This window comes from Dasypus novemcinctus, chromosome 20 (assembly GCF_030445035.2).
Source record: "Dasypus novemcinctus isolate mDasNov1 chromosome 20, mDasNov1.1.hap2, whole genome shotgun sequence".
NCBI classification, from domain to species: domain Eukaryota; kingdom Metazoa; phylum Chordata; class Mammalia; order Cingulata; family Dasypodidae; genus Dasypus; species Dasypus novemcinctus.
Genome location: NC_080692.1, coordinates 24,220,598 through 24,244,524, shown reverse-complemented (window position 1 = coordinate 24,244,524; position 23,927 = coordinate 24,220,598). Strand labels below are relative to the sequence as shown.

The window sequence follows — 23,927 nt, the reverse complement described above, 5'->3', positions numbered from 1 at the left end:
AGGCTAACTGACTTGCGGCCACTGGTTACCACGGCTGCTGCCTTCTTCTTGCCCATCACCGTGGGACCTGAGCGGGCTGGACATGGGTGCTATCCGCTGCCCATTCAGACAATACCTAAGAAGAGGACTGGCCTTTGCCCGAGGCCACCAGCTGGTCTGTGTGATGGAAGAACGAGCCAGGGTCTCTGGCCAGCTGGGGCCATGAACCCAGTGGAAACATTCTGGCTTTGCTGAGAAAAGCTCCTTTGTGAATGGGCCAAAAAATGACCATATCCACTTGAGAGTGCAAGGAGAAGGACAGATTTTCCCCATGGTTTTATAGAAAATTTCCCCATCTCTAAAGAGACAGAACCCCAACAGAGGATATTTTACAAAATACTTGGTCAGTACCTCTCAAAACTGTCAAGATCAAGAAAAACAAGGAGAGACAAATTGTCAGGGTCCAGGTTATTATGAAGATGCAACCATCACGTGGCATTTCTGGGCAGGATCCTGGAACAGGAAGAAGTCAGGAGGGGAAAAACTAGTGAAATGTCATGAGCCTGCAGTTTAGTCAGTCATGTACCACTGCTGCTGTCTTACTTGTGATGACACTGAGGTCAGCACGAGGGGAAGTGGTTAGAACAGGGGAAACTGGGTGAGGAGTACTTCAGGGTACTCTCTGAATCTATCTTTGTGACTTTTCTCTCAAGGTAAAACTATTCCCAAATAAAAAGCACATTAAGGGAAGCAGATATGGCTCAATGGATAGAGTGTCCGCCTACCACATAGGAGAGTCAGGGTTTGATCCCCAGGGCCTCCTGGCCCGTGTGGTGAGCTGGCCTATGCACAGAGCTGCTGCGTGCAAGAGGTGTGCCATGCTGGGGCGTCCCTGCATAGGTGTGCCCCCCACACAAGGAGTGTGCCCCGCAAGGAGAGCCGCCCCACGCAAAAAAAGCATAGCCCGCCCAGGGGTGGCACTGCACATATGGAGAGCTGACACAGCAAGATGACACAACAAAAAGAGACGCAGTTTCCCAGTGCCGCGGGATAATGCAAGTGGACGCAGAAGAACACACAGCAAATGAACACAGAGAGCAGACAACGGGGGCGTAGGGAGAGAAATAAATAAAATAAATCTTAAAAAAAAAAAAAGCACATTAAAAAAATAAGATGGGACCCCTCTCTCTTCCAAAGCTTCCTGTCTCCCATCTCCTTCAAGAACGCGTCACATTAATCACCCTCTTCCTGGCTTCTCTGCACCATCTCTGCCACCTTTCCACCTTTGCCAGCACACAAAGCAGGTCTCCCTGGGCTAAAACCCCCAAAAGAACAAACATAGAAAGAACACCTCTTTCGGCAACCTCACTGCTGCTTCTGGCCGCCCTGCCTTGCCCCCGGAGCGTGTGGCCGCCCTCACGTCCCGGCACGCCTGCCCAGCTCTCCAGCGTGGCAGCTCCTGCCTTCCTGCAGGCAGGGCTCGGCCCTGGCACTTTTGGACCTCTCAGCAGATGACTCCGGTGAAGCCCTCCTCCCCACCTGCTCCGTAGATGGAACACTTAAGTTTCCAGAATAAGCCTCCTGCGTTCCTGCCTCCACTCACGCAAGCCCCACCTCCCTGGCACCCTAGGCCTGCAGCTTCCCTACCAGGATTCCCCCAGCCTCCTCCGAGGCCCCCTTGTCCCCAGAGCTCCTCTTGGTGCTCGCAGTGGCCCTGCCTCTCACCTGGGTGCTCGTCCTGTATCTCGGGGGAGCAGAAGCTGCTTGGGGTCAGGGCTGGCTCTTAGCCACACACTCCCTGCTCGGTCCAGCTTTGGCTCAGAAAGGTCATGACGAGATCATGCACGGATTCAAGAAATGCACGAATCCCTCAATTAAAGAGAATCTCTGAAATCCACCCACATCCATTTCCTCCCCTGGGTCCACTCCCCCGGGACAGGCTCTTCATCCAGATCTATCTCCTAACACCTCAGACTGACAGTAAGAAAGTACCCAGCGCAATGACTGGCTCTGAGAAAATACCGAGAAAGACCCACGAGGGCTGGTGAGGGGCCCTCAGTGGCTGCTGCAGGCCTCCTGGTCTCCTTTCCATATCTGATGAGTCAGGCTGAGTTCAGGGGCAAATGCTTCTAAGTCTTTAAAAAATCAAAGTTTACGAGACGTCTGTGCATTGCTGTCTTCCTTCTTTACCCACCCCAGGACCCCAAAGTGCAGCCAGATGCTCTGCTTCCTGATGACCAGCTTCCTGATGAACACGCAGGTATCCCAGCCACCTGGGACTCCCGCCCGAGCTTCAGGCGACAGAGTGCCGGCGCCACCCAAACGCAGGCCCACACGGAACGGTTTCCTGGTCATCCCCCACAGCCGCCCACCACTGAAAGTACCACTCACTACAGACACCTGGGAGAAGCCGGGATTTCAGTGCGTCACGCAGCAAACGAGCCACGGGGCCAAGCCCAGAAACCTTACACTGAAATGCACACCTGGAGCTAAAGGAAACGCTTCCATTTCCAAAGGAGGATTAAAAAAAAGAAAATCAAAGTGACATGGAGCTTAGGTGTACTGGACCCTGTGCCAACTGGCAAAACTGGTTTCTGTTAGAACCTGAGGAGGTATTTCCGTGCAGGGCGCCCTCTTCACAGAAGCACTTGAAGTCAGAGTGCAGGAGATGAAGAGGTGACAAGAGGAAAAGGGCAACTGGCTGAACGAAGGGGGTTTCAGTGGGCGTGGGTGGGTCCACGCGGGACACATCCCAATTCCAAGAACAAACCTTTTGCAGCAAAAAATACCTGGGTGGTCTTGGTTCCCCCTTCCCTCCAGATTTCTTCTTTCTTCTCCAATAGGACCTGACTGGCCACACATGTTTCAAAAGGACACAATATCCGTGGCTCCTTCTTGCCTGGCTGTCTTAGAAAGTAGAGCGATCATCTCCACACCGGTTTCTCTGTGAGGCCTGAGGCTTGAAGTGGCCAGACCTGCCACTGGGGGAGGGGGCTGGAGGTGGGATGTGGTGAGTGCATGGTGCCAGGGAAGAAGGGAGCGCTTTCCTTCCTGAGTTTCTGAAAACGTAAGGGTCAGCCCACGGCCAGAGAGATGTGGCAGACTCTTCAGCAAGGGGCAGGTGGCATCACCGGAAGAAGGAGGGCAAGCGGCAGCGAGCCCTGGTTCTGCCTGGTTCCTGGCGGGTGGATGTCAGACCCACCTGGGGGCTTCTAAAGGCCTCCCCCTCCCCACGGGGCTCCCAGGTGATTCTCCTGCATCCCTGTTTGAAAATGCCTGGACAGAGGGGATGGTGTGGACTCTGGGTTACTCTGCCACTGCTAGGTAGAAGCTGCACGGCTCTGAGCTTTACTTCGCTGCTCTGAACCGCAGCATTCTCATTTATAAAAACGATACTGGGAGACTTGCACGGCCTAGGTCCAAGGTAAGGTTGAAATGAAGGGGTGTATGGAAAACACGCTGAAAACCGTGGAGTGCTAAATGATAATGACAACAACACAGACGGAATAGCCACAGGCACTCTGTGGGTGGCACTGAGAAGGCGACTGGTTGGATGCACGGTGGTTTAGGACAACAGGGGTCTGTGCTCTGGTTTCTGGAGGAGACTGCGAGTATGGCGCGGTGGAGGGAGGTGGGTAAATTCACCTTCTTCACACCCACAAGCTCCCTCCCAGAGCCCCAGCAAGACCAGGCGGGAATGGCACACGGAAATGGGGAGAAAGACGAAAGGACGACGGTGAAGACTTTAGGCCCGTCCTTCCTTGGACTGCAGATGGCTTCCACGGGCCAATCCATCACGCTGCAAGGAGTTATGGAAATAGCAGAGCACAGAGAGGGAAGGGATTTGCCTGGCTTGGGCAGGAAGGTAAGATGTGGACTGGCCCTGGTTCATGCACTGGACTTGGGTGATCACGAGCTACAGCTGCCCGCCGCGTCCAGGTCCGTCTCGACTCGAACCCAGAGGACGCGAGTTTCCTCTACAGGCCTTTTCCAGCCAGGCGAAGAGCCTCGAGATGGAGATCAGGGCCTTGATGGGCATGCAGGCTTCAACATTTAAAAACAAGTCATGCTGCCCAGACCTGTGGGCTCTGGGCCCCACCCATCTCCATGGCAACCCTGTGGCCTCCTACGGGCTGACTCAGTGCACAGGGGCTGGGCGGGGCCCTGTCTGCAAGAGCCACCAGGAGCCCGGCCTCAGCCTCCTCTGAGCCTCTCCCGAGTCTCCTCCCCCAGTTCCAAATTAAGGCCTGAGCTGTTTGTCGTCTTTGCAAGGGCAGAGCCGTTGGGCAGGGCTCGGGGTCTGTGGCATTCCTCCCTCATCCAGTCCTGCCACACAGTATAAAAACTAACAACAAGAAAAAACCAACTCCACTCCTGTCAGCAGAGAAAATCGCTTGCTTTCGTTAAGGGTCATGAGCCAGCTACCCATTCATGCAGAATTTAAAGATATCAGCAAGGGCATATTACTAGCTTGCCTTTTATTAGATGCATTGGAAAGCCTCAGAGATAAGCGCCTAGAGAACACAGTGGCCCTGGGAATGCAGTCACCCTGGGGCACTCGTGGGGCATCTCTTCTCTAGACTTTCTGTTCTGGGGGTTTCTACTGAGCAAGCCCTTAGGGCGGTGCTCAGATCTTCAGAAGTCTGTATCCTCAGCAGCAACCCTGAACACTTTCTTCTAGGGCAGCCCTTCTCAAAGTGTGGGAAGTTGCTAGAGGCATACATTCAAAGTCCTCTCTTAAATGAGGAACTCTGGGTGGCGCCCGCAATCTGGGGTTAGCAAGTGATTCTGGTTGGGGGTCCTGGGGACTCTGAACCAGGCCACGCTAAGGCCTTCATGTAAAAACTGAACTATCAAGGACAGGGAAAAGTAGTTCTCTCTTGGGGTTCTGAGCACACTCACCTTCTAGGTGCCGGTGCTGAAAAGCGTGACGCCAAGGGCTGGAAGTGTGAGCTTTCTCTGAGCCCAGGCAATAGCTCACAGCTTCAGTCTAAGGTGAGCATATTCTGCCCCTCCATTACTCGGTCGAGTATGAGGTCAGGTGTGCCAACGGCCACCGGACAGCCATGGGGAGTGGGCCGGCTGCATGGCGACAGTTAAGGGGGAGGGAAGAAGAGATACCCACTGGTCCATTCCATGTTGAACCCACTGAGCCTGGGATGTCACAGTAAAGTTGGAAGCTGGACCCCTGCATTTGGCTTCCAGGCAGCACGAAGGGGGCAGCCCAGGTGAAGCCCCCTTCTGGGTAAAAATTTCCTAGGCCAGGCTGCTGTTGTGTGTGAGAGAGTGGACTGTACCCCTCCAAACACCTCAAATTCTAGAAAAAAAACCTTTAAGAATGCACGGAGAGGCTGCTAACTTAGTGGTAGGTTATTTGCCTTTGGGCTAAATTGACTTCAGCGGGCTCTTCTGTCCACTAGCAGCTTGTCCAGAGGTTGGGGAAGGGGAAACGCAATGAGGAAGAGCAACAGTGTAATCCTAATAACAGTTATCATCTACTGGGCACCCCTGTGTGTTGGCCTTAGAAGAGGTGGTCTGGAACACTGTCTCACTGAATCCTCTCCTGGCTCTTACTTTACAGACTGAACAGGCTCAGGGATGGTATCAGCTCACCCCAAAAGACACAGCCACTAAGAGGCAGAGCGCAACCCCAAGCAGGTGGACAACGCCAAGCTCTGCTCTTCCTGGCACACTGCACGTCCTCGCTGCCCAGGAGGTGAGTGGGAAGGATGGGAAGCGCCATGAACTTCTCTTGGTTGGCCTGGACATGCTGCAAAATGCTTCGGCTGAAAAGCTACCTTGGGTGGCAAGGACCTCCTGCCTGCTGCCGCTGGAGAACTGAGCCACCAGTGAGGATCGAGAGTGAGAGGGGGCCCGACCACTACCCTCCCTCTCTTTCTCCTTCTCTCACTTCCACTGCTGAGGCCGAGGGAGGGTGCACACTGCTTGGAGAGGTGGGTGCACCTCCACCGTCGGCTCCCTTTCCCCTGCAGCGTCCTGGTGCAGACACTAGAGTGCACCATTTGGCTCCGCCCCTCCCTGGGACCTGGCCTTGGGGGTTCCAGATTTCAAGGAAGTTCTGGGTAAGAGGAAACAACCCTCTTTGGGGAGGCACCAGGAGTGAACAGAGGAAGAGGTGCTGAGGCCGCTCTTCTGGATTTGGGGCAAAGTAGACTTTTCTCCCCCTTTTGATTCCTATTGTTAAACTCCAAGTTAGGCTCTGCAAGGTGAGCCTCTGGTTAAGTGCAGGTCCTTACAGGAGCACCTCCGGTCAGGTGCCAACCCGGCCCTCTCCCCAAGTTAGAGAATCTCTGCAATGAGCATGTGTAGATAGGAGAAAGCCTCCCTGCACCCGCGACCCCCGCTCTGCCCTGGAATTCATGTTCTGAAAGGGAAACAAGGCGTAAAGGTTCAGCTTGAGCAATTCCACGTGATCTGGTTTCACAGACCTGAAGCGGTAAGATCCGGATAAATGTCAACATTTACGGCAATGTCCATCTCTGGAAAACCAGAGGCCCAAGCGGCCAACACCTGAGCTCTCACCATGAGCCAAGTGCCTGAGGACTGCACCAGTGTACCGCTGTCTACCTCTGGGCACGTGTAAATTGTGTTCTCACCCCCAAGAGGCCTGAGGGGAGCCACGAATGCGCCCCCACAGGATGCCGACTCCCCCGTGCTCAGGGACTCTGAGGGGTTGGGGCCACAGGGAGGGAAACAGCCCAGACACTGGGTCCCGACAGTGACCCTCGGGGTGGAGATGACCCCCTGCTGCTATGGGGTGCTCTTTTACAGCATCAGGGGCAGGTCTGGGATGGACATTAAAAAAAACCAACCATCTGCAAGAAGCCGGCCCTTGGGGAAGAAACCTGGACGCTGAGGTGGCCTTGGGCTGGGGGAGGCAGGCTCCACGTTCTGTGGCTATTTAGTGCCCTAAACACAGAAGATCATGGTCCCCACCATCCATCTAACTCAACAAGAAATAAGAAATCCACTTTGTGAATCTAGCAGAGAGAAGGTAAAACAAGCACTGACCCCCTCCACCCCGCCGGACCCCCTGGAGTTACAGGCATTGCTGCCCTAAGTAGGCGCTCTGTCTGCTGCCCGTGGGGCCTCCTGTACTTGGGAGCTCGGGTTGGAGGGGCGAAGGTGGCCCAGGCCAGCTTCTTCAGCCCACGGGTGCCATCCCCTGCTCTGCCAGATTCTTTCGGGCAATTATGCTTCCGTGTTTGAGCCTGGCCTCAGGCTGCTAGCAGGGCATCCCATTAAGATGGAGGAGAGGAAAGCAATGCTCAGAGATTTCTCGGGGAGAAGAGGAAGGAGCTGTGAGGCCCTGCCACCCCTCCTTAACCTCCACCGCTGCCCTCAGGAGACCGAGTTGGACTCTGAGGGTGCCCGAGGGACGCCGAGGTGGCTATTACCACCCCCTCGGAAATAAGGAGATGCACAGACGAGCAAGGCCGGCTGCCCAGGCACAGAGAGGCACGGAGTGTCCCTGGCCCTCAGGCCCTGCACAGCACATACCCGAGCAGGGGCCGCAGCCCCATTCCTGCTTTGTCCCCTCTCCGGGTGCGGCAGGGGATGAAGAGCCCTTTCTCAGCATTCCTGTATGGAAATTAGGCACCTCCCCGGTGCCTGAACACGTTTAGGAGTTGAGAAATCCTCCCTGAAGGACAAAGTCAGCACGGTTTGAAAACCAGAGTGCTTGTCCTGCCGTGGGGAGGGGAGAAGGTTCAGCTAAGGTGGTGTGTGTAGCTGAGGCCGAGGGCCTGGGAGGTAGGGCCCCTGCCCAAGGTAACCTCTTTCTAAACAAGAAATCTTGTTTCAAGTTTCCACTGCCTGCTTGCCAGATATGTGGCATACACCGGCCAGCCCATAAATCCCTTTTCTGCTGAAAGCAGGCATTCTGGTCTTAACCGAAATCATCTGATGTGGGGGATGTTTTGCTTTAAATTCCAAAATACCACACATGTGGTTTCCATTGTGTGCGTCTCACCAAGACGGCTGTAGATACACACGCACGCATGCACACTCGTACACTTTAGCCGTGTAGACTGGCCAGCAGGCGTTCCTACGAGGCCTGAGAGGTGGGCGATGCCAGTTCTTTGCAGCGCTTCCAAGCAATGTATGGGGGGTAGGGACTGGCATGTAGTAAGCAGGAAGCACCCGGCGCAGTCAGCTCCGCGGCCCTCCTCCTGCACCCCGGGTCCCCTGAGCCCCAGGCCTAAGGGAGGCAAGAGCCCGGGCTTCCCGGCTGCTCTGCCGGGCCACGCTGGTCTTCTGCCACGATCCTGCCTTCATTTTAAGTCTCTTAATTATTTGACAGCAAATGCTCCAATATTTCCTATCTGTGTCCCAAACCCCACCCTAAGGACTTTACCTGAATTCTCTCTCATTTTCCCAAGAGACCTGGAAGACAGATATCATCCTCTAGTTTTTAGATGAGAAAACTAAAGTTAAGTAGCTTGTTTGAGACCACACAGCAAATAAATGACCGACTTGAACCCAGAACCGTCTGACTGCAAAGCCCTAAATCTCATTCAGCTAAACTCTTGTCTTTTTTATCCATTTTTCTTTTATTCCAGAGCCAGAGTTTTCCCCTCTAGGCCTTTATCCCTCCCTAATAGCTGGTCCCATTTTGAAAGTTGCTCCTTCTATCCCTACAGGCCCCTTCCAGAGCCCCACCTCCCAGCCCATAGGAAGGTGCCTGCAACGACCAGGTGGGCAGAGGGGCCACCTGCGCCCGGCTCCTTTCTGGGATTGCCACCTGATGGACAGGGTCTACAGAGAGCCTATGCTTCCTCCAGCCGCCCTCTGGCCTGGGAGTTTCACTCACACTCTGTGGCTAGAAAAGTCAGTGTGGCCACACCTGGGGACAGATTCTCGAGTAACTTGGCATGTTCTCGTCTCATCCCAGCTTTGTGACTGCTACAGCTGCCTAATGGTCACTGACTCCACAGACAGGGCTGTGGCCACTCAAGTGACCACTGTCCTTGCAAGCACTTAGGAATGAGCCCAAAGTGGGAGCCAGAGCCTGGAACCCCTTCCCCCAAGCACCGTCCTGCCAGCAAAGGGCACAAGATGGCATCACCACGGGCTTCTGTGTTCTAAGACACACCAAGGGGTCCTGGGAGGCACCTGGAACATGGGAATGATGCCAGCTTCCCACTATAAGGAAGGACTAAGCATCCTTCCCCTGCACTGGAAGAGACTATCATTTCTGTTTGAAAGTTATGTTTTCTCTAAAGTGCTATGTGTCCTAGACAGTCAGGGCTACAGTGTGATTGGAATGGGAGGCTTTAGAAAGTCTGAGTGTAATAACGCGGGGAGGAAGGCGTTCACATTGCTTTGGGGGAGCAGAAAGGAGACGAATCGGTGGGAAGGGCCTCCTGTCTCTGGAGCGCACATTCCTGTCGGAGTGGGGGGTGCTGGGGAGGGTGGTGTGGGTTGCTCCCCGCTCCTGAAGTACTCCTGAGATGGGGCACTGAGCTGAGGGCTGCAGGCAAACCACCACACTGGAATTGCTCACGTGAAAGGGGAATGATAGGTGATGTCAACTCCAATTTGTAAACAACCGTGTTTAAAAACAAAACACGGGAAACGGACTTAGGCCAGTGGTTAGGGCGTCCGTCTACCATATGGGAGGTCCCCGGTTCAAACCCCGGGCCTCCTTGACCCGTGTGGAGCTGGCCATGCGCAGTGCTGATGCGCGCAAGGAGTGCCGTGCCACGTAAGGATGTCCCCCGCGTGGGGGAGCCCCACGCGCAAGGAGTGCGCCCGTGAGGAAAGCCGCCCAGCGTGAAAAGAAAGAGCAGCCTGCCCAGGAATGGCGCCGCCCACACTTCCCGTGCCGCTGACGACAACAGAAGCGGACAAAGAAACAAGACGCAGCAAATAGACACAGAGAACAAACAACCAGGGGAGGGGGGGAAATTAAATAAATAAATAAAATCTTTAAAAAAAAAAATAAAAAAATAAAAATAAAAACAAAACACAACACCAGCTCATTGACTTGGAAAGCAGTGAGTTCACACACAGGTATGAAAACGTTGCCAATCTTTTGATTTAATGTTTTTTTTTTTTTTTTTAAGATTTATTTAATGTTTTAATATATCAATTTTATCTTTTATCATCCTATTGACTTAATTGATGTTGGTTGAAAAGAAATTAAAATGCTACAGAAATATGTTTTGAACCTAATAAAATTGTCCAATTTACTTTATGGTCTTTTTAACCCCAAGTCAAGGATTTTCTCCTGTGATCCCTGCATTGTGCTATTTCTGCACTGGGGCGTTAACAAAGAGCAGAGTGGGAGTGGAGGCAAGGGGCTGCCTCCTCCCAGAAGCTGAGAATTTCGGGTTGGAGGTGGGGGCTTGGTGGAAGTCATGGCCATTGGCCTGCCCAGGCCCGAGGGGAGTCCCCTGGAAGCTTGGGTGTGTGTTGGGTGAGCTTTTAAGGATTACTCTCCTAACTGCAAGAGTTGCAATTTCTATCGCCTGCACAATACTTAAGACACTACTTAGCAAGAAGATTGAAAAGAAGGCCCCTTAAACCCAGATTTCTGATTTTTCTCCAAGTCAGTTGACTCTAAACCTCTCCACCCAGGGTTGCTCCCTCAAATCAAATGAGACTGGGTCCCTCCCAAGTTAGACTGCTGCCAACTTCCCCTACCACTACACCAGGCTGCTTTGTTAACTATCTCCTTAGGAGTCCAATCCCCAATCGATCCCCCAGGAGACATTTATTTTTCCCGTCCGATAGCCATCAGTGGCAAGACAGAGAAGTCATAAAGTTGGACACTTCATGAGGACTGGAAATACAGACACTCATTACATTAATCGAGAGTTCAAGCTATCCCTTGGGCAGTGAGGAGGCTGAGAGTTAGAGCAAGGGTGGGTGGGGAGGCCAGTCCTCCAGTCTGGTCCGCCCTCGGGGACTGAGCACTCTTCCATGCCTTTCTCAGAGTTCCGCAGCATTCTCCCACGCAGCCCGGGGGCAGTGGAGAGGAAGCCTGCTTCTCAGAGCAGAAACTGGGCTTCAGGGAACAGAAGCGGCTGTCTGGATACTAACCAGGAAAACCAACATAGGTCCCTGACATGGGTCCTAGAAAAAAGGCAATAAAACGGGCATTTCCTGCAAGCAGGTCTTATTGATTTCATGGGAGTCCATAAAAGGTTAAGACCCTTTAGACTAGGGTGACAGCATATAGCGCTTAGAAACTATCCACAACCAAGTTTTTTCCTTTGGGGGGATGGGATGGGATGGGGGAGGGGGAACTACCACATGGGTGTAATTCTTATAAAATTATCTCATCTGGGGGGAGGATGCTGCTTTCCACAACAGCTGCATGCCATCACTTGACGGAAAATAAAAACGTCTCTGGACAGGCATTACTTTTTCCACAGACTGAAACAGGCCAGCGATCTGCACTTAGGGCTCAAAAACATTTTAATAAAATGTATTATATTAGGATTAGCCCTTTTGGTCTCCCGAATTCCCTCAGTTGCAAGGGATTTCAGTGTTGACAACATGGTTCCTACAGGCTCTTACCTGGATTCTCAAACTCTGAAATAATGAAGTCAGTGCCATGCTGTTTGTAAGCGCTAACTAGCTCTGAAGACTCTTTCCGCAAGGCTTTGGTTGAAAAGACCCATAGTAGGTCCAAAGAAAGCTTACTCCTCCTCAGCCCAGGGCAGGGAGGAACTCAGGAGGTAACATGCAGAAACAAGTATGGAGACTGGAAGGCTCATCTGGCCCCAGGACAATGGGGAGGGAGAAAGGCCCCCTGGGGGGGTCACTTGGGGATGTGGGTTCCTGAGATGACCAGCAGCCTGGTGAAGTAGAAGGGGAAGATGAAGCAGGCAGACTCGGAGAGGGCCCTGGCATCACATGATTCCAGCCTTCACCCTCTCTGCTCAAGCGCACAGTCTATCTCCACCACACTTCCAGCCACGCGGCTGCAACCCTGGAGCAAGGCTGGCCTCCTGCCTTTGGGTCTTCTGCCCTCACGGCCAGGCAAGAACTGTCAAGGTCGTGGTCTTTAGAAGAAAAGGTGCTTTTGTAAATCCAAGGTATTATTACCTTCCAAACTGTGCCACCCGTTCCAAAGGCCACGCCCCCTCAGAACGAAACCAGACAGGAAAACAGACAAAACACAAGACTGTCTGTTCTGTGTGTAAGAGGAAGAGTCGTGTCTAAGGCTCCTCCCAAAAGGGGGGGGGGGTGTGTGTGAGGAGGGTGATTTGTGAGGTCTGGAGCTGCAGAAGCTTCATTTAGAAGATGAGGAGCTCTGGAAGGGCGGCCTTATCAAAGCAGCTCCAAAGTCGGGTCTTAACCAGTAGACGCTTCCTCTGGGCACAAGACAGCAGGGCCTGGAATGGTGCTGTGGGCCACTGGGAGAAGAAAGGGGCAGAGTGTGTGTGTTTAGAGTACCTCCCTTATGCCAGAAGAAGATCAGGAATCAGATCTGTGTTGCAGGTAGCCATTATGGGAAAAGGGGGTGTGTCTGTCTGTGTGTGTGGTGGGGAGACATCGTAGAGCCTCTAAGTTGGGGAGAAGTCCTACTTCCTCAGCAGATGCAGCCACCTAGCCTCACCTAACCTCTCCCTGACGCTGCCAGCGTCAGAACAAACAGCCAGCTTCACCCCCAGAGCTCAGGCCTTCTGGACGCCAGGTGAGAAGCTATTTTATGCAACGGTGTCGGCAGCGTGCTCTGCCTCAACCAGCTTCTGGAAAGCGGCAGGCTGGGTGGCAGGCGCTTTCTGCCAACGCCGCCCCCACCTAGTCCGTTTTCTGCCCAGACCCAGAACCCTGATGTCTTAGGGCCTTTCTGCCACGCAGTTTTATTTTCAGAAGTGGGGCCGCCCCACAGCCAAACACGCGGCAACACATGAAATGTAGTCCGTGTTTCGATGTGGGCACTGCAGCGACACGGAGGCATGAACGAGGCTGGCGCTGGTGCAGGACGAGAAGAACGGAGGCCTGTGTGTGGATGCGGAGGTTGCGCCCGGCTACACCTGGGATTTAAACTTCCACACTCCCACTGCTCCCACCATTCCCTCTGCCCCAACCAATAAATAACCGCCTGTCAGTTACAAGTTTACTGTGCCTCTAGCCTTCGGCTTCCCTGCCAAGTGCATTACACACCCTGTCTCGTTTAACCCTCGCAGCCCCATCTGGTAATGCGGAACTCCTTTCCAGGGCTTTAACCACTAGCCTATCCTGTCACACACAGCGGAGGCACGTAGGAAACGGCATTTCTCAACTGGGAGCCTCCGGGCACCGGCCCCACCCAAGGCGAGAAGACGGAACTGAGAGGAAACAGGAAAGAGAGGCGAGAATTAGATTTGGAGGCGAAGGCTGGGAGGCTTACAGAGCCAAGCCAGAGTTCCAAGGACAAGCCTCGGTACCCACGGCACACTCGCGTTTCCTGCCTCCTATTTTGGGTGATGCAGGAAAGTCCTACTGTTGGAGGCAGTGGGGGTGGGGGCTGGCTTCAAACCCTGACCTTGAAGGGACCTTGAGAGACCATTTGCTCCAACCTGCTTGTTTTACAGATGAGGAGACTGAGGTCTGGAGCACAAACGTGACCTTGCCCGAGACTTCACAGGGAAGGGGGCAGAGCCCGACTAACCTCTGGATCTCTGAATTCCCAGGTCAGTGTCCTGTCCATGGCCCCAAGCAGCCTCTGTTGGGGCCAGGAGACTCTGTTTCTTGAGAAAAAATCCCTGCTATTTCCATCAGCGAGGGAGAATGTGGGGTAGGGGTAACGAGCAAAGGGGCAGGGGCGGTGGGGCCTTCTTGGTACAGCCACCCTCCTCCTCCTTGCCCCCAGGAGCTCAGCCCCTCGCCTGACCTTGAGGAGGTCGCACTGCAGGCCTAGGATTTGCCAGAGGGGAGTGGGGGACAGAGCCCGAAGCATGCATTCCTGGCTGGGCCCTAGCTCTGGCTTCCACTTTACAGCCTCGTTGTCGACCATGCTGACATCAGTAAGATATTTTTCTTCTCCACCTTTTTTGGGGGTGGGTGGGGAGGTCTGAAGGAAATGCAGAAACAACCAAAATACAGCTAGGAGGTTTGGGTTCCGGGGGCGTTGGAAGAGCAGGCTGATTGCTAGTTTGGCTGTGGGCACCAGAGGCCCAGGCCTGGCTGTCACTGAGTGTCCTGCAGGGATGAGAGGGGCCTGGGAAGTGGCACCTACAATTCCTACTTCTCAATGTCCACATCGGTCCTGATGACAAGTCTATAAATTCTTGGTCTCAATAGAGAAAAGGAAGTGGTGACATCATAAGAGTCTAAGCAATTCCCTTAGATCATAGCTTCCCTTTAAAGACATTTTTTGAGAGCCTCTTCCCCTCCCTTCTCCCATTTCCAGCCAGCAGCCAAATCCAGCTGGTAAGGCAACATGTTGAGGTGGGAAGTGTACTGGACTCGAGGCCAAGAAGACCTGCATTCTAACTAACTCCTGACACTATCCCGCCAGGACTCCAGACAAGCCACTTCACCTCCCGGGGACAGCTGCCTGATCACCAGTAGCATGGGGACAATGCTTCCTGCTCTGCTTATGTCAAGGGTCTTGGAAAAGAAAGGACTTAGCAGACTGTCAAACACTGTACAAGTGGACCATGATATTTCCTTTATTCTGTCATGTCCTGGAACAGGACAGGGTGACAAGTCCCATACATAATTCAATACAACATAGCCCCTGCTCACCTCCCTAAACCAGCCATTACCTGGAGATGGTGGCAGTAGAGGACAGACTGCAATAAGGGACTTTCTGTGGGGTCCTGGCCAAATCATCCCCCTCTAGTTCTCAGCTTCCTTACTGTGAATAAGAAGGCCCGACTAGACGTGCTCTAAAGTCATTTCCAAGAGTAAACCGGAAACGTGCTGAGAGTGAGTCCTTCCTGTTTCACACCACACAGCTGACCCGCAGCACCTGGCCCAGGTAGGGGCAACTCTGAACATGTCTGGGAGGCAGCTTGGGGTCAGTATTAACAGGCCAGCAGGCAGGAGTGGACACCAAGTGGGGCGGGGGGAAGCTGGACGCCTCCCATCAGGCTCCTGGGCAGATGGGGGACACGGGGGCCCACCACGGCAGGCTGTGGTGCCCCCCAATCCTAACACAGCCTAAACAGACAGCTGAGGACTGACCAACAGACTGCACTTGCCGAGACTCAAGAGCACTCCTCAAAGGACATGGGTGGGGCGGGGCGGGACCAGGCCGCCTTCCAACATTCCTTCTGGTGCCAGAGGTTTCTTGAGAGGAGGAAGCCAAGCCGCTGGCTGGCTGCAGGGGCCAGTGGGAGCAGCAGGAGGAGGGGACACCGCTGCCGGCAGGGCCTCCCTAGGGCAGACGGAGAGCTGGGCAGGGCCACAGCTGTGCACCATCCTTGTTGGGGACTGCGCTGGGTGTGGTAACTCAGGCCAGGGCAGGTCAGTCTCCGCAGGCCGGAGAGCTGCTCTCCCACCACCGCTTCGGCTCAGATATGCCTGCCCATTTGTGGGGAGCAGCAACCAGCTCCAGGACGAAGAGTGCATTTTTTATTACACACCTCTGCCGGCAGGGCTCTCCAGAGCCGCCCTTCCCCACCCTTTCTTACCTCCAGAGGGCAAATATTGTCTCCTCTGCTGAGGATGTGGCCCTCAGAACCAGGACAAAGGTCCCCTAGGCCTTGCTTCTGTCCCTGGGGGTTCCCTAAATCCCGGCAGGGAAGGTGTGAAGAAGTGGCTACTCCTTCGGTTGCCTCCCTCGCGTCGCCCCATTTGGCTGACAGCGGGTGTCCCCGGCGCTCCCTGCCCCAGCTCCTACCCAGGTGAGCCCCACGGTGGCCCCGCCTTGCCGCGTGGGCTAGCGAGGAGGGGTTGAGGTCACCGCCCCATCCCGTCCGGAAATGGAGAAACCCTGTCCGCCTCGCTAGAGGCCGATAGGGATCGCCCCCTTCCTTTCTCCCCAACTCTCCCGGAGTTCTCACCAGATAAGACACTTATCGCTCTTGGGGGAAAAAAAAAAATCAAGACAAGCTCGTCTTTCAGGTCGCTCTCGGGGAACTCGGGCTTTATCACCGCGGCTCAGTATTCAAATCGCGAGGTTCGCTTTGGTGCCCATCCGGGAAGAGTGGGAAAAACCCCTCGTGACGGCCGCCACTCGGGCACCCCCGGCCCGCGCGCCCCTCCCCTCCGGCGTGAACCAGCTAACTTGGACTTGGCCGAGCTCCCCCTCCTCCGCCCAAGTTCGTCCCCTCCTCGCGCCCCTGCCCCTTGTGAGACCCCCCACTCGGGCCACGAAGTGCACCCTGATCCCCCAGGTCCTCCTTGGCCCGGAGAGCCTTGAGCCCCCAGAAGAGGGGTGCTAGGCTCTTCCCCGCCACCCTCCCCTCCTGTGCTCGGGGTGAGAGCAGACACAACCCCAGGCGAAACCCCCTAGCGAAGGGGAGGGCCGGGGCCAGTCTCCAGAGCCCCAGACCCCCAGGGGCCCTCTCCCGCACCCCGCTTTCTGCTCGTCTTCGGACGAACCCCCAGCCCCCCCTCGACGTGCCCGTCTCAGGACCCCGCCAAGCCAGCCGGCGGCCGCAGAGTCCTGTCTCTTCCTGCCTGGTGTCCACCCGGCGCGGGCAGTGCCAACCCCGGCCGCGGACAGAGTCCCCGGGGGCGCACGGGCTCCGGCCCGGGAGCAGGTGGGCCCGGCGAGGAGCGCGCCACCGTCGCGCTCACTCACCCAGAAGATGAAGTTAAATCCAAAGAGCAGGTATTTGATGCACTTGATGCCTCCCTTGACCGGCATGGTGCGGACCGGACCGGACTGCGTCGGACGAAGTGTGGGAGAAGGGCGCGCGCGGCTGCGACGGGCGGGACCAGGCGTCGCACTGAGGTGCCGGCGGCTGCGGGCGGACCTCGGGGCTGCACTTTTAAAAAGTGCCACTCCTTCGGGCGCGCGGCCCGGCGCGCTGCGCATGTGCAATGGGAAGCCGGGCCCGCCTCCCCGCCCCCCCCCCGCCAGCCCCGCGCCCCCCTCGCCAGCCCCGCCCCGCCCACCCCGAGCGACTCCCGGGGCGCCCCCCGGAGCCCGCCCTTCCGTCTTTCCTCGGCGCCCTCCCGCTCGGCTCTGTCCCCACCCACTGGCCGAACTCTTCTCGCCACCATCCTCTTCCCTCCGCGTTCCTCCCAGCCGTCCTGGGATCTTTCCAGACCGCCACTTTTACCCAGGAGTTAAGCGGGTGCCTCTCCCTGCCGGAGTTACCGGTGTTGACTCCCGGCATCCCGCTCGGGACACCCTCACCGGGTCGCTAGGCTAAAGGCCCCTTGCCCTGGGCTGACTGCCACCCGAGCCAGCGTCCCTTTTGCTTTGGCCTGGATGTGCGTGGAAGCTCCCTGACTTGGTTTCTCCCTTGGGCGGTTCCTGGCAATCCTTCACTCACTGGCCACACTTTTATTTGGCACATCACATGGAGTAAGAGGAATTATAAGCTTGCAGTCCAGGTGGGAAGACAGGGCGGAGGTTTATGGGAGTAATGATCAAATACCAGGCACCAGATAGTAAGGTGGCTGAGGATTGCCAGTCTGGGAGCGCTTCCCGGATGTTTAGATGCCCCAAACCGAGAACGGAAGAGAGGGTTTTTGGCCTGGCGCTGGTTCTTGTCTGGAACCTTCCACTCCACCCGCCCTCTTGAGCCTCGTCCTTTGATCCTGCCCACTGCTACCTCTTTACCGCTCCAGGGGCGGAGCTCTGAGCGCGGCTACTCTTCTGCTCAAAAGCCCTCTGGAGCTCCCACATTCAAAGACCTCCCACTGGGCTCCTACTCTGCCCCACCCCGAGCCTCACCCTCCTCGGCGATCACAGGGCCCAGCTCTGCGCGCTGCCTCGGGGTCCTCCCCTCAGCCCTTGTAGACATTCCCGTGCTCCTTAAATGTTCCTTTGCTGATTCTTACCACTGAATGAGATCCCTTTTTTTTTTTTTGAAGCCCCAAACTTGTATTATTTTTTTCCAACAAAGCTTCCTTTAGCGTTTTCTTGTCATGAAAACAAAACGTGTTCGTTATAGAACATTTCTGACAACAAGCAAAAAGAACCTAACTCAAAATTTCACCCACCAGAAGCAGATACAAGTGATCATAGCACTTGTAGCTTTTAGTCTGCTCTGTATTGTTATTTTAAAACTGGTCTCATTCATTCATTCATTCATTCAAAAACGTTTTTCAGTATCTGCTTTCTGAGGGGTATTCCTCAGGTGCGGAAGCTGAAAGAATGGGTCAGATCCTATCCAGTGGGGGAGGCAGACCCAGAGCCAGACAATGGGCTGAGGGTGATGTGTGGAATCACAGGGAGGCCTGGAGATGAAAGGGGCTCGTGGGGTGTGTGGGGGAGCTCTGCACACATCTGGAAGTCAGGCTGGGGAACTGTCGCGAAAGTTGTGGCAAACCTGGGCCAAGGCTGGGGCTGGGGCCTCCAGGTCTTGGGCTGGGGGGAGATGTGTTGAGTGATAGGCTGGAGCTCACAGTGGAGGAGGAGTGTGGGTAGGTGAGTGGGACCTGGGGGTGAGGTGAAGAAGAGTCTTCAGGTCCGGGACTCTGCTTTGAGCATGAGGGTCCATGGAACGGTTCCTTCAGGAGGGGAGTGGTCCCAGTAGCTCTACCTGTATTTTAGGTGGTTGGGTGGGAAGGCGGGAGGGGCAGGCAGGCAGCTCCTTGAGGATAAGGACCACTGTTTGTATCTCCAGGCCTTGGCACAGAGCTTTGGGGGATTGGACCAAAAGGGGGGGCTGTTCTCTGTGGGGAGTGGCCATCATAAGGTGAAGGAAGCAGTGGGAGATTAAAGGTGAGCTGAGCGGAGGTCCACTGAGCCGTTTTGAGGCTTGAGGGAGCAGGGAGCCACTGAAGAGCTGTTGATCAGAGGTTGACAGAGGACTTCAATCTGATGGATTGGGTGGTTGGGCTGGGGAGACACTGACCACAGGGAGGTCAGTCAGGAGGCTGTTGACTAGTCCAGATGAGCAATGAAGAGGACTGAGGAAAGGTGGGCAATGGAATGGCACCTGGAGAGTATATGGCAAGATCCGATGAAGAGACCACTGGGTGGAGAAAGCGGGTTGAAGGAGAGAGCTGAGTCTGAGCAGCCGAAGCCAGCTTATGGAGGACTTCATTCATTTGTTGTTCTTCAAATGCTTATTGAGAACCTACTATGTATCACACCCTGTGCAACATGCTAAGGACACACTGAGCTCTCCCACATGGAAGAATCCCAGTGCAAAGGGGAGAGACCCATTAACAGACAAATACAAACCCACGGGGCCTGTGCTCAGAGGAAGAGGTGGGTTGGGGCCGGAGCGCCAAGTCTGCACAAGTCAGAGAGGGCTTCCCAGAGAAGAGGACTCTGCAGGGGACTTTGGAAGGCAGGCTCAGCAGACTCGGTCACCTAAATCTAGCGTCTGCTGAGGGGGGGGCTTATGCACAGCAGCCTTTGAGGCACTGGAGGGAGGCAGGAAAACATTGTCCCACTGTGCTGTGCTCAGCCAAAGTCCACCCATCTGGGAGAACAGGTCTAAAGAAAGAAAATATTTTGTCTCTTTGTATTCTCCCTGGTGTTAACAGGCAATAACAAGTTCAAGCAGGAGGAATGGAGTTAGTGTTTACGTTTATAATAGAAACAACTTCCTAGGGTCATTGTGAGTATTAAATGAAATAATCCACACAAAAGGTCTAGTACAGTGCCCGGCAGAGACGTGTTCAAAAAAGGCTGGATCTTGTTACTGTTTTATACCCAAGAAGCAATTAGGGACGGCCTACAGGTAAGTGCCAAATTCCGTATACTCTGGGGGGTCCTTATCATGGCATGAGACTATTGGAGGGGAGCCAAGAAATACGAATTCTTTGTGAGACTTCGATTTATTTTGGGCAAGTCACCCCCTCTCTCTGGGCCCCTCTCCCCTCACCAGTCTGACGAACGGTTTGGGTCAGGAGATGCTGGTGGTCCCCTCCGCTCTGACATTCCACGTGCAGTAAGCCTGCGGGCCGGAATGTGTTTGTTAGAGGCATTTATTGCTACGGGCAACGGAGAAAGGGAGCTATGGAAAAATTTTGGTTTGCTCTAACAGTAAGAGGAAAATCTGGGTAAGCCCCTGAGTCAGAGATCACATGGAGGCAGCATTGTGATACTGGAGCTGGGAAACTTTTCCTCCCTCTCTGGAAACCCGCACCCCTCCCTCACCCTGTCCCACCCCACCCCTTCCCAGCTGAGGGTCCACTTTGGCTCCTGTGCTCCCCCTGGTGGTAGGAGCCTGGCATGGAAATGACCCTCCCTATCCAGCTCCCTGGGCGGGCCTATTCCCTGCAGCAGTGGGGCATGGCTTTATGAGGTCACAGAGAGGACCCACATGCCCACGGGCCACCCACGTCCTCCCCCTCTGCCACATCCAGTGGCTGTTTTGGAGCTTGTTTTCTCCTTGATGGTGCTAACAGCATTTGACCCTGCTCACCATCTCTTCCTTCTAGACACTTCTCCCTCCATGGAAGCCCTGATGCTACACCATCTTGGCTCACCTCTTTTGTTTCTAGAAGCTTTTTTGCTGTTCCACTTACTAAGTTCAAATGCCATCTCTTCATGAAGTCCTCGTTGAACACTCCAGTCTTTTCCTCCATGGATTACCTTGTTTGGATCTCTCTCTCCCCTGAGACTCACTGACCATCATGTTCTTTTGTGTATACACATTTTGGTGGTAAGAAACTCCAGAGAACACTTGCATTTGACTAATTTCTGTATTCCCCGTAGTGCCTAGTCTCTTGCTTTTTTGTGGAATACCTGGAAGGTGTTGGCAGTTTCTTAGGATTTAGACCTCAAGCTCTCTGCTCCTGTCAGCTCTCTGTTCAAGCTCTGTCCCCTCTCTCAGCTGACCTCTCTTTAAAGTTGCCTCTTGATATTTAAAGTAGAAATGGTAGGCATTTCTACTTTAATGTCTCTGATGGTTAGGCTAATATGTCAACTTGGCCAGGTAATGGTACCCAGTTGTTTGGTCATGCAAGCACAGGGCCAACTGTAATACAGTCATCAATGAGTTGATGGCATAGAGGCTGGTTATATCTACAATCAACTGAGGAGACTGCCATCAGCACTGAGTGATGTCTCATCCAATCAGCTGAAGGCCTTAAGAGGAGATGTGAGTTCAGCATTCGGGAGAGAATTCCCATCTCTACTTCAGATAGACAGCATTTCCTGGGGAACTCAATGAGGACCTTCATCGAAGCTCCTGGCTTGCAGCTTGTCCTATGGAATTTGTATTTATAGATATCTCATAGTATTTACAGATATCTCCTATCAGTTCTGTTTCCCTAGAGAACCTTCACTAATATAATACCCTTCTGTCACTGTGCAAGGCTGGATCATGCTGCCCCCTACCCCCCAACCCTATGTCCGCAACCTAGTCTCCAGAACCTGGGAATATGTTATCTTACATGGCAAAAGGGATTTTGCAGATACGATTAAGTGAAGGAGCTTCAGGTGGGAAGATTATCCTGAATTTTCTGGGTGGGTCCAATGTTATCACAAGTGTCCATGTAAGAGGGAACCGGGAGGGTCAGAGTCAGAGAAGGAATATGATGGAAGCGGAGGTCGGAGTGAGACAAGACAATCTGCAAAGGACTGTGGGCAGTGTCCGGACGCTGAAAAAGGCAAGGACACGAATTCTACCCTAGAGCCACCAGAAGGAACCAGCCCCGCTGACCCATTCTAGACTTATGACCTTCAGAACTGGAAGGTAATAAACCGCATTGTTTTAAACTACTAAATCTGTGATAATTTGTTTCAATAGGAAACTGACAGTTGTCTCAAAATAAACATTGAGATCAGAATTCATCTTCAGGAGCCTCCCTCCCCCTGCAGCTTCCTTCCTTTCTCTTTAGTCCCCCAACTCCATTTTCCCATCAGTCAGCCCCGAAACCTCATGTCCCTTATGACTCCTTCCCCTCCCTCAAGTCTCACACATGCTTAGTTTATGTGATTCTCTTAGTCCACACTGCAGAAGGCACTGCAGAAGTTGTGCAATTGAAAGATGAGGAGGTAAGCCAAAGTAGGATATAGTGACGCAGGGGCCGAGTAAGGAGAAGACCCCAGGTCTTCTGACTGCAAGCCCAGTGGGGGTTCCTCATATTTCCTTCCTCCTCATGCCCGTATCCTGACACTCACCTGTCTGGTCTGCATACCTGATTGGACTGATTGCCCTGAAACCTCGTTGGGATTGGACTGCCTTGGGCTGCTCTGCTTTCACCCACAGCTCCTTTTCCGTGCGTTAAACCCACATACAGTCAATGTGGAAACCACCTGTGAATGGTGTGGATTTTATGAAGGTTTAAAGGATCGATGGATGAGGAGATACATCTCCTGGCCAGAGAACACCATTATAAAAACTCTTTTTGGACATCTTTTTCCTCAAATGTCCATTCTGTGGCAGCCATCTCTTGTCTCCAGGCCCCTAGGCCAGCCCCTGCCTGCCTCTTGACCTTGCTTTCTTTCCCTCCGCTTGGACGCGTCCACTGTAGGAGTTCCTGTGTAGTAATTTACCTCTTGCTCAGCATTTCCAGTATCCAGTATCTCCAACCTCCACTACTCCTGCTTAGCAAAACAAATTATATTTCTTAGATCTTCCTTCCTAAGATTGGAAAGGGAGAGTTGTAATTAATTAATATTTAATATGCTTTTGTCATATTCCTAAAGCATTGCTTTACTCTTTGATGCTCGTTGTTTCTCCTGTTCAAAAACTATCCAATTCCCCTTACCCAATTCTACTTTTACATTAATGTCCATAGTATTCATGACCTAAGAAGGTGGAGAGTTTCTTAGTATGTGTATTGTTTATTATTTATCTCCTTCCTGTAGAATGTAAGCTTCGTGAGAGCGAGGGTGAGGATTGTTGGTTGGTCTCTGATATATTTCAAGTGCCTTGACTATTGCACAACAGCCAGTTGCAAAAGCCAGTGTCCCAATTCTAAGATCGTAGAGCTCTCGGCTCTTTCATCTTAAGCTATATTTATAATTCTGTTCACCCTCTTGGGACACCATGGACATTCTCATATCTGTGCCTGCGTCCCCACCTCTCCTTTCCTCTCTCCTGCCTCAGCCCCAGCTCCTGGCCCATCTACATCTTTTCTCCCCCTCCCCCTCTTCTCCCCTTCCACTCTCCCTCCCCCCTCCTCCTTCCTCTTCCTCCTTCTCTTCTTCTCTTCTTCTTCATCTTTTACATAAGTTAACCCATTTATTATAGGCTAACATATGAAATGTTTCATGAATTTGCATGTCAACCTTGAGCAGGGGCCATGCTAATCTTCTCTGTATCATTGCTATTTTAGTGGATGTGCTATCCAAGCGAGCACCTCATCCCTTCTTTATGCTGCCTTCCCATCTTCAAGGCCAGCTCAACCCCTGCCTTCCCCAGCATCCTCAGTCATCCCAGTCTACTCCCATCTCCCCTGGCTGCAGTTTGCCAGGCTGCTATGACAAATACCACACGATGCATTGGCTTAACAACAGGAATTGATTGGCTGAAGGTTTGGAAGGCTAGACGTCCAGATCAAGGTATAGTGAGGGCTCGCTCTCTTGCAGACTTCTCGGGCTCCTCAGCTGCACCTCTGCCTCCTGTCACAGGGTCCCTCTCTTTCCTTTTATCTACTCTGCCAGTTTCCGCTGGCTTCTGCCTTATCCCGTGGCCTTCCCTTCCTCTGGCTTCTGGCCTCCCGGAATAGGGATTAAGACCATGCTGAGTCAGTTGGCCACACCTTAACCAAATAATGTTTTGAAAAGGTCCTATGTACAAATGGGCCCATGCCTCTGGGAACACAGATTAACCTCAAGAATATGCCTTTTGTTGGGGTACATAATGCAATTGATCACATCCCTCTCAGCAATTTCTTCTGAATTACCCACTAGACTCTTGTCAATCTTTGTCCTGGATAGTAATTGCATGTTT

General features: G+C 53.5%; 1 protein-coding gene, 1 long non-coding RNA gene and 1 other non-coding gene across 5 annotated transcripts in view; 1 reads left to right on the top strand and 2 right to left on the bottom strand.

The window, feature by feature from the left end:
- The window catches only part of CD9 (CD9 molecule), a 34,951-nt gene extending 18,053 nt beyond the window's left edge, over positions 1–16,898 (bottom strand). Inside the window, exon 1 of the mRNA XM_004448576.4 lies at positions 16,694–16,898. Within this exon, the coding sequence (XP_004448633.1) occupies positions 16,694–16,759 (66 nt within the window). The 5' untranslated portion in view covers positions 16,760–16,898. The remainder of the gene's footprint in view (positions 1–16,693) is intronic.
- On the top strand, positions 12,263–14,960 carry LOC105747169 (uncharacterized). Of its 3 annotated transcripts, none has more exons than XR_011646652.1 (5): positions 12,263–12,453; positions 13,211–13,381; positions 13,533–13,631; positions 13,811–13,964; positions 14,351–14,960. It is a non-coding gene; the product is annotated as an uncharacterized lncRNA (long non-coding RNA). The 3 variants fall into 3 exon arrangements; XR_011646650.1 differs by having other exon boundaries at positions 13,211–13,421; XR_011646651.1 differs by having other exon boundaries at positions 12,263–12,649; positions 13,211–13,421.
- A 6,329-nt stretch (positions 16,899–23,227) lies between the features above and the next one.
- LOC111766781 (U6 spliceosomal RNA) lies at positions 23,228–23,334 on the bottom strand. The gene has a single exon (XR_002798750.1). It is a non-coding gene; the product is annotated as a U6 spliceosomal RNA (small nuclear RNA).
- Positions 23,335–23,927: the final 593 nt, after the last annotated feature.